At 36.6% G+C, this 15,469-nt stretch overlaps 1 protein-coding gene across 2 annotated transcripts in view; it reads left to right on the top strand.

The window, feature by feature from the left end:
* Window positions 1-15,469, top strand: part of Vom2r42 (vomeronasal 2 receptor, 42) — a 44,840-nt gene that overhangs the window by 6,789 nt on the left and 22,582 nt on the right. Inside the window, exon 2 of one of the 2 annotated variants that reach the window (XM_039090204.2) lies at window positions 15,109-15,388. In XM_039090204.2, coding sequence (XP_038946132.1) covers window positions 15,109-15,388 — 280 coding nt within the window. The remainder of the gene's footprint in view (window positions 1-15,108; window positions 15,389-15,469) is intronic. The other variant, NM_001099511.1, reaches the window with a different exon arrangement.

Raw genomic sequence — 15,469 nt, 5'->3', positions numbered from 1 at the left:
TGGATTATATTGAACTGTCCCTGTATCCCTATAATGAAGCCTATTTGATCATGCTGAATGATGTTTTTGATGTGTTCTTGGAATTAGTATGTGAGAATTTTTTGATTGTTTTTTTATAGATGTTCATAATAGATATAGGTCTGAAGCATATTTGAATGTGGTGAATGATGTTTTTGATGTGTTCTTAGAATTAGTATGTGAGAATTTTATTGTTTTTTCATAGGTGTTCATAAGAGATATAGGTCTGAAATTCTCTTTTCTCTTGAGTCTTTTTGTGGTTTAAGTATCAGGATGACTGTGGCCTTATAGAATATATCTGACAGTTTTCCTTCTATTTCCATTTTGGGGAAGAATAGTTTGAGGTGTATTGGTATTAGACCTTCATTTAAAGTCTGTTAGACTTCTGTGCTAAAACCTTTTGACACTGTGATTCTTTTCATTGAGAGACTTGTAATTACAGCTTGCATTCCTTTTGGGGACTATAGACTTATTTATTTGCTTGATCTTAATTTAATTTTTGTGCTATCTTTCTAGAATATCATCCATTTTGTTTAAAATTTGAATTTTGTTAAGTACAAGATTTGGAAGTATGACCTAATGATTTTTTTTTAATTTCCAAAATTTCACTTGTATCTCTCCCCTTTCATTTCTGACTTTGTTACTTTTGATGCTTTCTTTCTGTCTTTTGGGTAGTTTTGGTCATGCTTTTTCTATTTCTTGATGTTTTCAAAGAACAAGCTCTTGCTATTTTTAATTCTTTGTATTGTTTTCTTGTTCTCATTGATTGATTTTATCCCTGGTTTGCCTAGTTCTTGTCCATTGACTATGACATATCCATTCATAAAGGTGGGGTGTTGAAGTCCTCACTATACGTAATGTTCAAGATGTTGTAGGACCTTTAGTAACGTTTCTTTTATGAATATTGGTCTTGTTGCATTTGGGATATAGATGTTCAGAATTGAGATGTCATCTTGGTATATGTTTCCTTTGATGAGTATGAATTGCCCTTCCCCAAGTGTTTGGATTAATTTTGGTTTAAAGTCTACTTGATCAAATACTAGACTAGATACCAGAGCTTGTTTCTTTCATCCTTTTTCTCATAATACCCTTTTACAGTTTTTATTCTGAGGTAGTGTCTATCTTTGTACCTGAGGTATGTTTTATTTTATGCAGCAGGATAATGGCTCCTGTTTATGTATTCAGTCTGATAATCTGCATTGTTTTATTGGTGATTTGAGTCCAATGATATTGAGGGATATTAATATACAATGACTGTAAGTTCCTTTTGTTTTAATGTTGGTGTTTGCTTTGTGTGTGTGTGTTTCTCCTCTTGGCCTTTCTGTGCAATGATTAATTTCTTGTGTTTTTGTAGGTGTAGTTATACTCATTGTCTTGGCATTTTCCTCCTAGCATTCTCCGTAAGGATGGATTGGTAGAAATATATTGTTCAAATTTTTTTGTCATGAAACATCTTGGTTTCTCTATCTATGGTGATTGGGAGTTTTATAGAATATAATAGTCTGAGCTAAAATACCTGGATTTTATGGTCTCTGTTGAAAACAAGGTGCAATTCTCATATTTCTGTATTTATAAGTTTCTAATATGTTTCTTCTTTGTTCCGTATACCTAGTGTTTTGATTATTATGACGTAGGAGGATTTAATTTTCAAGTACAATATATTTGGTGTTCTATACGTGTCTTTTACTTTTGTAACCATCTATTTCCTTTTTTTTAAACTTTCTTAGATAACCATATTACCACCACATTTAATTTAAAACATTTTGACCATTTGTTCAAAAAGGCAAAAACTTGTTAGTATTATAAATGCCCACTTTTAGTATTTAGAATTAGCTAAATAGTGTGTGGAAGATTTATGTTTGTCCACTCATTTTAAGAGTTTAGCAGCAGATAAAATACTTTTTAATATTATCCTTTGTTTATTATGTATCTGTGGGCAGTGTTTACCTTGGCACCAGAAGAATCCTCTTCTGAGCCAAGCAGGATCAGAACTCACTTCCTCCTGGGTTTTGTGATTGCTTCAGAGCATGTAACCATGTAACAAAGGGACCTGCAACCAAGTGTTCACAGTATTCTGCCAAGTAGCTTACCAATGGAATTCTTACCCAGGCAAATACAGCATCAGTAGCATCTTAAAATCAGTTAATAGAATGCATTTACCTACCCCTCAATACCATCCCACTCAGTAAGTTTTATATAATCCCTGACCTTATGTAATAAAGGCCATAAACTATTTCACCAAGAATTGTCTTACACTGACTGTTTTTTAACTGAGCTCTAACTCTTAATGGAAGGATTTCTTTCCTCAAGCACTCATCATTGTCCCTTTGGCCTCACTTGCTTAGCCAAGCTTATATCACTTCACAGACCCCCCGCATCATAGTGTGAGTCCTTTGACATTTCCAACACTGCCACAGAATCCAAGACCCTAGCACCATCTGTCTGATGCTGTTTAGCTGGAACTTATATCTTTAACATATTGCATCAGCATGGTATTTTAAATCTTGCATGCACTCATATTTTTAAGCCCCAAATTTAGGGGTCATCATTTACTTATGATCTTATGAAAATACTAAGGTTTGTGGATAAATATAGTTCAATATTAATGGTGATAATCCTAATTTCTTATTTTCTTTTATTATCTGTATTTCTCTAAGTTTTTTAGGCTTTATTAAATTTCACAAATTTGTTCTGCTCTGAAAGTACAGTATGTATGAATAGCATAAATATGTAGACTCAAATATCCTTCTCTTTCTTTGTAAATAAATAAAAATTGATGAATATATGCAATTGAAATGTGCTAGGAGTCAGTTTTCTAGAAGGACATGGTTCATAGTGAAACAAAAAATTCCAAATTTTAGGTCCCATATGGCAAAAGAATGTTGGCAGAATGAATTACACTAGTTTTTCTTTTTCAGGAGGAAAGTAAGTACCATGGAAAAAGAATATAAAAAATTTTGTCCTGGATAACACTATGTACTATGTGGTAGAGAGCAATCATCAAAAGCATTCACAACATCTTTTTTTTTTATTAACTTGAGTATTTCTTATATACATTTCGAGTGTTATTCCCTTTCCCGGTTTCCGGGCAAACATCCCCCTCCCCCCTCCCCTTCATTATGGGTGTTCCCCTCCCAACCCTCCCCCCATTGCCGCCCTCCCCCCATAGACTAGTTCACTGGGGGTTCAGTCTTAGCAGGACCCAGGGCTTCCCCTTCCACTGGTGCTCTTACTAGGATATTCATTGCTACCTATGGGGTCAGAGTCCAGGGTCAGTCCATGTATAGTCTTTAGGTAGTGGCTTAGTCCCTGGAAGCTCTGGTTGCTTGGCATTGTTGTACTTTTGGGGTCTCGAGCCCCTTCAAGCTCTTCCAGTTCTTTCTCTGATTCCTTCAATAGGGGACCTATTCTCAGTTCAGTGGTTTGCTGCTGGCATTCGCCTCTGTATTTGCTGTATTCTGGCTGTGTCTCTCAGGAGAGATCTACATCCGGCTCCTGTCGGTCTGCACTTCTTTGCTTCATCCATCTTGTCTAATTGGGTGGCTGTATATGTATGGGCCACATGTGGGGCAGGCTCTAAATGGGTGTTCCTTCAGTCTCTGTTTTAATCTTTGCCTCTCCCTTCCCTGCCAAGGGTATTCTTTTTCCTCATTTAAAGAAGGAGTGAAGCATTCACATTTTGATCATCTGTCTTGAGTTTCATTTGTTCTAGGGATCTAGGGTAATTCAAGCAATTGGGCTAATAGCCACTTATCAATGAGTGCATACAATGTATGTCTTTCTGTGATTGGGTTAGCTCACTCAGGATGATATTTTCCAGTTCCAACCATTTGCCTACGAATTTCATAAAATCGTTGTTTTTGATAGCTGAGTAATATTCCATTGTGTAGATGTACCACATTTTCTGTATCCATTCCTCTGTTGAAGGGCATCTGGGTTCTTTCCAGCTTCTGGCTATTATAAATAAGGGTGCGATGAACATAGTGGAGCACGATCTCTTTTATATGTTGAGGCATCTTTTGGGTAAATGCCCAAGAGAGGTATAGCTGGATCCTCAGGCAGTTCAATGTCCAATTTTCTGAGGAACCTCCAGACTGATTTCCAGAATGGTTTTACCAGTCTGCAATCCCACCAACAATGGAGGAGTGTTCCTCTTTCTCCACATCCTCGCCAGCATCTGCTGTCACCTGAGTTTTTGATCTTAGCCATTCTCAATGGCGTGAGGTGAAATCTCAGGGTTGTTTTGATTTGCATTTCCCTTATGACTAATGATGTTGAACATTTCTTTAGGTGTTTCTCAGCCATTCGGTATTCCTCAGCTGTGAATTCTTTGTTTAGCTCTGAACCCCATTTTTTAATAGGGTTATTTGTCTCCCTGTGGTCTAACTTCTTGAGTTCTTTGTATATTTTGGATATAAGGCCTCTATCTGTTGTAGGATTGGTAAAGATCTTTTCCCAATCTGTTGGTTGCCGTTTTGTCCTAACCACAGTGTCCTTTGCCTTACAGAAGCTTTGCAGTTTTATGAGATCCCATTTGTCGATTCTTGATCTTAGAGCATAAGCAATTGGTGTTTTATTCAGGAAATTTTTTCCAGTGCCCATGTGTTCCAGATGCTTCCCTAGTTTTTCTTCTATTAGTTTGAGTGTGTCTGGTTTGATGTGGAGGTCCTTGATCCACTTGGACTTAAGCTTTGTACAGGGTGATGAGCATGGATCGATCTGCATTCTTCTACATGTTGCCCTCCAGTTGAACCAGCACCATTTGCTGAAAATGCTATCTTTTTTCCATTGGATGGTTTTGGCTCCTTTGTCAAAAATCAAGTGACCATAGGTGTGTGGGTTCATTTCTGGGTCTTCAATTCTATTCCATTGGTCTATCTGTCTGTCTCTGTACCAATACCATGCAGTTTTTATCACTATTGCTGTGTAATACTGCTTGAGTTCAGGGATAGTGATTCCCCCTGAAGTCCTTTTATTGTTGAGGATAGCTTTAGCTATGCTGGATTTTTTGTTATTCCAGATGAATTTGCAAATTGTTCTGTCTAACTCTTTGAAGAATTGGATTGGTATTTTGATGGGGATTGCATTGAATCTGTAGATTGCTTTTGGTAAAATGGCCATTTTTACTATATTAATCCTGCCAATCCATGAGCATGGGAGATCTTTCCATCTTCTGAGGTCTTCTTCAATTTCTTTCCTCAGTGTCTTGAAGTTCTTATTGTACAGATCTTTTACTTGCTTGGTTAAAGTCACACCGAGGTACTTTATATTATTTGGGTCTATTATGAAGGGTGTCGTTTCCCTAATTTCTTTCTCGGCTTGTTTCTCTTTTGTATAGAGGAAGGCAACTGATTTATTTGAGTTAATTTTATACCCAGCCACTTTGCTGAAGTTGTTTATCAGCTTTAGTAGTTCTCTGGTGGAACTTTTGGGATCACTTAAATATACTATCATGTCATCTGCAAATAGTGATATTTTGACCTCTTCTTTTCCGATCTGTATCCCCTTGATCTCCTTTTGTTGTCTGATTGCTCTGCGTAGAACTTCAAGAACTATATTGAATAAGTAGGGAGAGAGTGGGCAGCCTTGTCTACTCCCTGTTTTTAGTGGGATTGCTTCAAGTTTCTCTCCATTTAGTTTAATGTTAGCAACTGGTTTGCTGTATATGGCTTTTACTATGTTTAGGTATGGGCCTTGAATTCCTATTCTTTCCAGGACTTTTATCATGAAGGGGTGTTGAATTTTGTCAAATGCTTTCTCAGCATCTAATGAAATGATCATGTGGTTCTGTTCTTTCAGTTTGTTTATATAATGGATCACGTTGATGGTTTTTCCGCATATTAAACCATCCCTGCATGCCTGGGATGAAGCCTACTTATCATGGTGGATGATTGTTTTGATGTGCTCTTGAATTCGGTTTGCCAGAATTTTATTGAGTATTTTTGCGTCGATATTCATAAGGGAAATTGGTCTGAAGTTCTCTTTCTTTGTTGTGTCTTTGTGTGGTTTAGGTATAAGAGTAATTGTGGCTTCGTAGAAGGAATTCGGTAGGGCTCCATGTGTTTCAATTTTGTGGAATAGTTTGGATAATATTGGTATGAGGTCTTCTATGAAGGTTTGATAGAATTCTGCACTAAACCTGTCTGGACCTGGGCTCTTTTTGGTTGGGAGACCTTTAATGACTGCTTCTATTTCCTTAGGAGTTATGGGGTTGTTTAACTGGTTTATCTGTTCCTGATTTAACTTCGAAACCTGGTATCTGTCTAGGAAATTGTCCATTTCCTTTAGATTTTCAAGTTTTGTTGAATATAGGCTTTTAGAGTAAGATCTGATGATTTTTTGAATTTCCTCTGAATCTGTAGTTATGTCTCCCTTTTCATTTCTGATTTTGTTAATTTGGACGCACTCTCTGTGTCCTCTCGTTAGTCTGGCTAAGGGTTTATCTATCTTGTTGATTTTCTCAAAGAACCAACTTTTGGTTCTGTTGATTCTTTCTATGGTCCTTTTTGTTTCTACTTGGTTGATTTCAGCTCTGAGTTTGATTATTTCCTGCCCTCTACTCCTTCTGGGTGTATTTGCTTCTTTTTGTTCTAGAGCTTTTAGGTGTGCGGTCAAGCTGCTGACATATGCTCTTTCCTGTTTCTTTCTGCAGGCACTCAGCGCTATGAGTTTTCTTCTTAGCTCAGCTTTCATTGTGTCCCATAAGTTTGAGTATGTTGTATCTTCATTTTCAATAAATTCTAAAAAGTTTTTAATTTCTTTCTTTATTTCTTCCTTGACCAGGTTATCATTGAGTAGAGCATTGTTCAATTTCCACGTATATGTGGGCATTCTTCCCTTATTGTTATTGAAGACCAGTTTAGGCCGTGGTGGTCCGATAGCACGCATGGGATTATTTCTATCTTTCTGTACCTGTTGAGGCCCGTTTTTTGACCAACTATATGGTCAATTTTGGAGAAAGTACCATGAGGAGCTGAGAAGAAGGTATATCCTTTTGCTTTAGGATAGAATGTTCTATAAATATCCGTTGGGTCCATTTGGCTCATGACTTCTCTTAGTCTGTCGACATCACTGTTTAATTTCTGTTTCCATGATCTGTCCATTGATGAGAGTGGGGTGTTGAAATCTCCCACTATTATGGTGTGAGGTGCAATGTGTGTTTTGAGCTTTAGTAAGGTTTCTTTTACGTATGTAGGTGCCCTTGTATTTGGGGCATAGATATTTAGGATTGAGAGTTCATCTTGGTGGATTTTTCCTTTGATGAATATGAAGTGTCCTTACTTATCTTTTTTGATGACTTTTAGTTGGAAATTGATTTTATTTGATATTAGAATGGCTACTCCAGCTTGCTTCTTCTGACCATTTGCTTGGAAAGTTGTTTTCCAGCCTTTCACGCTGAGGTAGTGTCTGTCTTTGTCTCTGAGGTGTGTTTCCTGTAGGCAGCAGAACGCAGGGTCCTCGTTGCGTATCCAGTTTGTTAATCTATGTCTTTTTATTGGGGAGTTGAGGCCATTGATATTGAGAGATATTAAGGAATAGTGATTATTGTTTCCCTTTATATTCATATTTGGATGTGAGGTTATGTTTGTGTGCTTTCATTCTCTTTGTTTTGTTGCCAAGACGATTAGTTTCTTGCTTCTTCCAGGGTATAGCTTGCCTCCTTATGTTGGGCTTTACCATTTATTATCCTTTGTAGTGCTGGATTTGTGGAAAGATATTGTGTAAATTTGGTTTTGTCATGGAATATCTTGGTTTCTCCATCTGTGTTAATTGAGAGTTTTGCTGGATACAGTAACCTGGGCTGGCATTTGTGTTCTCTTAGGGTCTGTATGACATCAGTCAGGATCTTCTGGCCTTCATAGTTTCTGGCGAGAAGTCTGGTGTGATTCTGATAGGTCTCCCTTTATATGTTACTTGACCTTTGTCCCTTACTGCTTTTAATATTCTTTCTTTATTTTGTGCGTTTGGTGTTTTGACAATTATGTGACGGGAGGTGTTTCTTTTTCTGGTCCAATCTATTTGGAGTTCTGTAGGCTTCTTGTATGTCTATGGGTATCTCTTTTTTTAGGTTAGGGAAGTTTTCTTCTATGATTTTGTTGAAGATATTTACTGGTCCTTTGAGCTGGGAGTCTTAACTCTCTTCTATACCTCTTATCCTTAGGTTTGATCTTCTCATTGAGTCCTGGATTTCCTGTATGTTTTGGACCAGTAGCTTTTTCCGCTTTACATTATCTTTGACAGTTGAGTCAATGATTTCTATGGAATCTTCTGCTCCTGAGATTCTCTCTTCCATCTCTTGTATTCTGTTGGTGAAGCTTGTATCTACAGCTCCTTGTCTCTTCTTTTGGTTTTCTATATCCAGGGTTGTTTCCATGTGTTCTTTCTTAATTGCTTCTATTTCCATTTTTAATTCCTTCAACTGTTTGATTGTGTTTTCCTGGAATTCTTTCAGGGATTTTTGTGTCTCCTCTCTATGGGCTTCTACTTGTTTATTTATGTTTTCCTGGAATTCTTTCAGGGATTTTTGCGATTCTTTCAGGCATTTTTGCGATTCCTCTCTGTAGGCTTCTACTTGTTCTCTAAGGGAGTTCTTCATGTCTTTCTTGAAGTCCTCCAGCATCATGATCAAATATGATTTTGAAACTAGATCTTGCTTTTCTGGTGTGTTTGGATATTCCGTGTTTGCTTTGTTGGGAGAGTTGGGCTCCGATGATGCCATGTAGTCTTGGTTTCTGTTGCTTGTGTTCCTGCGCTTGCCTCTCGCCATCAGATTATCTCTAGTGTTACTTTGTTCTGCTATTTCTGACAGTGGCTAGACTGTCCTATAAGCCTGTGTGTCAGGAGTGCTGTAGACCTGTTTTCCTCTCTTTCAGTCAGTTATGGGGACAGAGTGTTCTGCTTTCGGGCGTGTAGTTTTTCCTCTCTACAGGTCTTCAGCTGTTCCTGTGGGCCTGTGTCTTGAGTTCACCAGGCAGCTTTCTTGCAGCAGAAAATTTGGTCTTACCTGTGGTCCTGAGGCTCAAGTTCGCTCGTGGGGTGCTGCCCACAGGCTCTCTGCAGCGGCAGCAACCAGGAAGACCTGTGCCGCCCCTTCCGGGAGCTTCAGTGCACCAGGGTTCCAGATGGTCTTTGGCTTTTTCCTCTGGCGTCCGAGATGTGTGTGCAGGGAGCAGTCTCTTCTGGTTTCCCAGGCTTGTCTGCCTCTCTGAAGGTTTAGCTCTCCCTCCCACGGGATTTGGGTGCAGAGAACTGTTTATCCGGTCTGTTTCTTTCAGGTTCCGGTGGTGTCTCCACAACATCTTTTAAATATAAAAGAAAAAATATCTTCAATCACAATAGAGGATACACACTATGACTAATTTAAAACTCATATAAGATATAGATATTCCCAAACTGAAATTCTATCATTCAATTTACATGCATTCTGAGACCATTAAATCAAACTATACAATATATATATATATACACTGATAGTAATCTCTCCTACTTCCATCTATCAAAAAATTACAAGTTCTTGATACTTTGGAATTTTTGCCTTCCAGGTGAATTTGAGAATTGATTTTTCCATGTCTTTCAATAAATGTGTTGGGATTTTAAGGTGATTGTATTGAATCTGTAGATTCCCTTTGGTAGGATGGCCATTTTTACTATGCTAATTCTGCCAATCTATGAGCCCAGGTGATCTCTCCATTTTCTGAGATCTTCTTGGATTTCTTTCTTGAGAGACTTGAAGTTATTGTCATATAGATCTTTCACTTGCTTGGTTAGAGTTACTCCAAGATATTTTATAGTATCTATGGCTATTGTGAAAAGAGTTGTTTCCCTACATTTTTGTCAGCTTATTTATCATTTGTATAAAAGAAGACTAATGATTTGAGTTAATTTTTTTATCTAGACATTTAATTGAAGTTGTTTTTGAGTTGGAGAAGTTCTCAGGTTGAAATTTTAGAGTCACTTATCTATACTACCCTATCATGTACAAATGGTCATACCTTTATTTCATCTTTGCCAATTTGTATCCCCTGATCTTCTTTGCTGTTGTTGTTGTCTTATTGTTCTAGCTAGCACTTTGACTACTATACTGAATAGATATGGAGCTATGGGCATCCTTGTCCTGTCCATGACATTAGTGGAATTGCTCCAAGTATCTCCCCATTTAATTTGATATTGGCTGTTGCTTTGTCATAAATTGCTTTTATTATTCTTAGGTCTGGGCCTTGAATGCCTCATCTCTCCAATTCCTTCATCATGAAATGGTGCTGTATTTGGTCAAATGACTTTTCTACATCTAAGGAGATGATCATGTGATGTTTTTCTTTGAGTTTGTATATATGATGGATTACATTAATGGATTTTCACATAGTGATCTAACCTTGAATCTCTGGAATGAAGCCTACTTAATTCTGGTAAATAATGATTTTGTTTGTATGTGATTGCAAGAATATTATTGGGTATTTTTGTATCAAGTGTAATAAGCAAGATTGATCTGAAGTTCTCTTTTCTTTCTTTCTTCTTCTTTTTTTTCTTTTTTGGTTGCATCCTTGTGTGGTCAAGGTATCAGAGAAATTTTGACTTCATAGAAAAAGTTAGTTATTGTTCCTTCTGTTTTTATTTTATGAAATATTTTCAGCAATATTGGTATCAGGTCTTCTCTGGAAGTCTGGTAGAATTCAACACTAAAGCAATCTTGCCCTGGGCTTTTGTTGGGTGGAATATTTTTAATGACTTCTTATATTTCCTTATGGAATATGCATCTGTTTAGATAGTTTCTGTTTCATTGACCTGTCTAGTGGTGAGAGTGGGGTATTGAAAGCTTCAACTATTATTGTGTAGGGTTCAATATGTGTTTTGAGCTTTAGTAAAGTTTCTTTTATAAATGTGGATGCCCTTGCATTTGGAGCATAATATTCAGAAGTCAGACTTTTTATTATTGCTTTTACCTTTGAATAATATGAAGTGTCCTTCCTCATCACACTTGTTAACTGTTGGTTGAACATCTGTTTTACTAGATATCAGGATGGTGACTCCAGCTTGTTTGTTTGTTTGTTTGTTTGTTTGTTTGTTTTTGAACTATTTGTTTGGAAGACCTTTTTCCATTTTTTTTTACTTTGACATAGTGTCTGTCTTCATTATTGAAGCATGTTTCTTGTATGCAGAAAAATGCAAGATGTTTGCATATCCAGTCTGTTACTTATGTCTCTTTATAGGTTAGTTGATTCCATTAATATTGACAGATTTTAAAGTCAGATGAATGTTGATTCCTGTTATATTTTGTTTCTGTAGAAGGCTGTATGTGTTTCTGTTTCTCTCCTATTTGATTTCTTGTGAGATGTTTAATATTTTGTCTTATCTTTGTTGTAGGTAACTTCCTTATGTTAGAGTTTTTGTTCTAAGATCCTTTGTAGTGCTGGATATGTAGATAGATACTGTTTGAATTTGGTTTCATCCTGGGATATTTTGTTTTCCCTATCTATGTGTATTGAGAATTTTCCTGGATTTAGTAACCAGGGCAGGCATTAGAGTTCTCTTACGGTAAGGATGATCTCTGTCCAGGCTCTTCTGCCTTTTATAGTCTCTGCTGAGAAGTGTGGTGTAATTCTGATAGATCTACCTTTGTATGTTACTTGGTCATTTCCATTTCAGCTTTTAATATTATTTCTTTGTTCTGTACATTTAGTGTTTTGATAATTATATGAACAGAGGATTTTCTTTTCAGGTCATATTTTTTTGGTGTTCTATAGTCTTCTTGTACATTTTTGGCCATCTCTTCCTTTAGCTTGGGAAAGTTTTCTTCTCTGATTTTCTTGTTCTCTATTCCAATTATTAGATATGGTTTTTTCTTTGTGTCCTGAATTTCCTAGATGTTTTGCAATAGGAGTATTTTATGGTTTGAATTTTATTTGACAGTTGGGTCAATCTCTTCTACAGTATTATCTACACCTGACATTCTCTTTTCTGTCTCTTGTATTCTGTTGGCAACACTTACATCTGTAATACCTGACCAATTTTCTAGGTTTTCCATTTCTGGCGATGCCTCCATTTCTGTTTTCTTTACTGTTTCTAGTTCTACTTTTAGGTATTAGACTGCATTATCCAATTCCTTCAACTCTTGTGTTTTTCTGTATTTCTTCAAGCTACTTATTTCTTTCCTCTTTAAGGGCGTCTACCTGTTATTGATTGTGTGTGTGTGTGTGTGTGTGTGTGTGTGTGTGTGTGTGTGTGTTTTACTATATTTTTAGTGAGTTATTTATATTCGCCTTAAAGGATTCTGTTAACTTCATGAGATAGGACTTTAGGTCAGTTTCCTGATTTTTAGGTCTGTTGGTGTATTCAGGGTTGCTGGGGTGAGAAAATATGGTTCTAATGAAGCCCACATATATTGGCTTCTGTTTCTGTTTGTCTTATGCTTTTCTCTCACCATCTGATTATCCCTGATGTTTGCTGGTCTGGGTGAATCTCTCTGGAGTCTGTCTCTTTTATCCCTGGTTTGATTCGGGTCTCTTGGTAGTCCTACAACCCTGGCTTTGTGGGGTCTTCTAACTGGAAGGTCTTCAGAGGAGCAGTCACACTGTTGTCCTGTGACAAGCACTTCTCTGGAGATGGGGTCAGTAGACTGTGGTTTCTGTTTCCTTGTGTGCAACCACACTCCAGGGAGGCTTTCAGTCTATTGGTTCACTTTCCCTTTACATGTCAGAGTTCCTGTAATGTCTTCAGACTGTCATGTCAATAGCTCAGTTGCTCTGTGTAAAGAGAAACAACTGGAATGCCTTCAAGCTGTTGTGTCCAAGTGCAGTAGATCTCCTGAGATGTCTCTAGTGATGGTGTCAGATGACCTGGGTGCAGAGATCTTCTGTGATGCCTCAGGATGTGATGTCAAATGTTCTGAGTGCAGTGGGTCTTCTGGTATATCTGAGGATATAGCCTCTGCCAGAGAGCAGACATGCTTGCATTCTCTCCCAGCATAAAGGACCAGTCAGTAGGGGATTGGTATTTGGCTTGGGGAAGATGGTGGTTCCCTGACTCCACTGGATCCCAGCAGCTACTTGACACTTGGTTTGGGGGTGTTCTTACCAAATGCTGAGTGCAGCAGATCCTCTAGTATGTCTGAAGATATAGCCTTTTCCAGGGAGAAAACTAGCTAACAGCATGTCCCAGCAGAAAGTACCACAGAAAATGGGAGTAGTATTTATTGGGATAGGATTCTGGGAGAGGCTAGGTCCCCTAGTCCATTGTGCTCCCATCTGCAGCTGTGGGACTTAGGGAATTTTCTTACCAAATGTTCTGAGTACAGGGGAATTTCTGGAAGGCATCAGGATATGGTATCTTCTAGGGAAGCAGACTAGTTGGCAGTCAGTTCCAGCTAAAAGGACCAGGAAGAAGGAGTGAATGGCTAAGGGAAACACCATCCTTGGCCTCAAATTCTGCTACAGAGCAATAGTGATAAAGCTGCATAGTATTGGTACAGAGTCAGACAGGATAATTGAAGAGAATTGAAGATCCAGATATAAAACCAGACACTTAAATACACTTGATCTTTCATAAAGAAGCCAAAAATATACAATGGGAAAAAAAGAATCTTCAATAAAGGGTACTGGTCTAACTGGCTGTACGTATGTAGAAAAAAGAAAATAGACCCATAATTGTCAGCTTGCAAAAATCTCAAGTTCATGTGGATCAAGGGCCCAAAATAAAGCCAGATAAACTCAATCTAAAGGAAGAGAAATGTAGCAGTTTGTTTGAATATGTAAAGCACTAAATTTTCAAAGATTTGATATCAAAACTTTAAGTAAAAAAGAAATAAATAATATGAGTTCACAGACACTGATGGTTTGATTGCATAAGTAAAACAAGTACAAATTATAAAACTGTACATGGGAGACAAAGATCTATGCAATTTAAGATATTGACATCAGAAAAAGTAATATCACCGGGTAAATTCTAGAGTTCAAATATAATTGTGAAGACAACAAACATTAATGAAATCCAATATAGTATGATAAGGCACTAGAAAACATTGCAGGATTAAGTATTTCTTAGTAAGACAGAAATGTTTAAGAAATAAAACACTCTAAAGAATCCTCTTAGTCAAACATGAGAATCACAAAATTATAAAACACATATATTTCCTTTTTATTTTTATATTAGCCATACATCTAACAAGCAGTTATATTTTAATGTATAACCTTCTTACATAGCAATAAAAATATGACATGAGAGAAATGAAAAACTGGAACATTAAAAAAGCAATAAAGTGATACACACTTTTTGACATGACTGTGAACATGAATAAGAAATTTATATCAAATGATGTATATCATATTATAATGTAAATGACTAAACTGTACAGATTAAAGCTGAGTGACAAAGAAGAAACATACCTTTATTTGTCAAAAAAAGGAGCAAGAATCACAGCCAAATTTGAGGTGTTCATACAATTGAATAAAGGCAAAATGCATCATTATAAATCAAAAGAATGATGGGAAGATATAAATAAGAAAAAGTTATTGTTACTATCAATAGCATAACACCAGACAGTGAAAATATCAACTAGAATAGGGAGAGGAAAAATCTACATATAATAGAAAGACTGAAAATAACAAAGCTATTTGTCTGAATCCAAAAGAATTTTCAGAGCTAGTGACATAGGTAGATATGTTTATCTATTTAATGCACTCATAAATAAATCTTGTCCTTGGCCAGTCCTGCTTCTGAGTAAAAGAAATATCATAGTTTAGGTAGAAGATTTATACCCCTGCAATTTTTGTATATGATAAGTATTAGAGTTCCAAAATAATGAGCAGATTCACTGTCTTTGGGGACATGCTTCCTACCATGCTAAATGACATGGTAATAAAATTGTATAAAAGTTGAATATTACAGAATCTCACTTGAATAATAATCTACTAAAATATTTTTTAGAATCCTTACATAATTACAGAGAAATTATATTCTAATACATCACAATAACAGTGCTTGTATCACCATAGTATTAGTTCAAGAAAACAAGCATTAAATATATAAACAATATTAGTTTTATTTAATATTCTTTTAAGAACATAATCTGTAATGATCCTTTTCTTCTGATTGCAGGTTAACAACCAAGAATATCCACTTGATTTTGACTCTTTATTTTGCCCTTGAAGAAATAAACATGAACCCCAATATTCTACCTAACATTTCACTGCTAGTTAAAATTGAATGTAGTCTCCTGGATGATTGGAGAATAAACAGTTTATCTTCTAAAAGAGAAGAATATCTTCCTAACTACTACTGTATAAATCAGAGAAGTTATTTAATTGTACTTACGGGACCAATGTGGTTACCATCTGTCATAGTTGGGCCACTCCTATACATATCTAAGCGGCCTGAGGTAAGTTTGAAGAAGCTGATGTTAATGAAGCATTGATTTTTTTCTTTCTGTAAAAATAACATATCTAACTGATATAATTTT

This window comes from Rattus norvegicus, chromosome 1 (genome assembly GCF_036323735.1).
Source record: "Rattus norvegicus strain BN/NHsdMcwi chromosome 1, GRCr8, whole genome shotgun sequence".
Lineage (NCBI taxonomy): Eukaryota > Metazoa > Chordata > Mammalia > Rodentia > Muridae > Rattus > Rattus norvegicus.
This window is presented reverse-complemented; position numbering and strand designations above follow the sequence as displayed.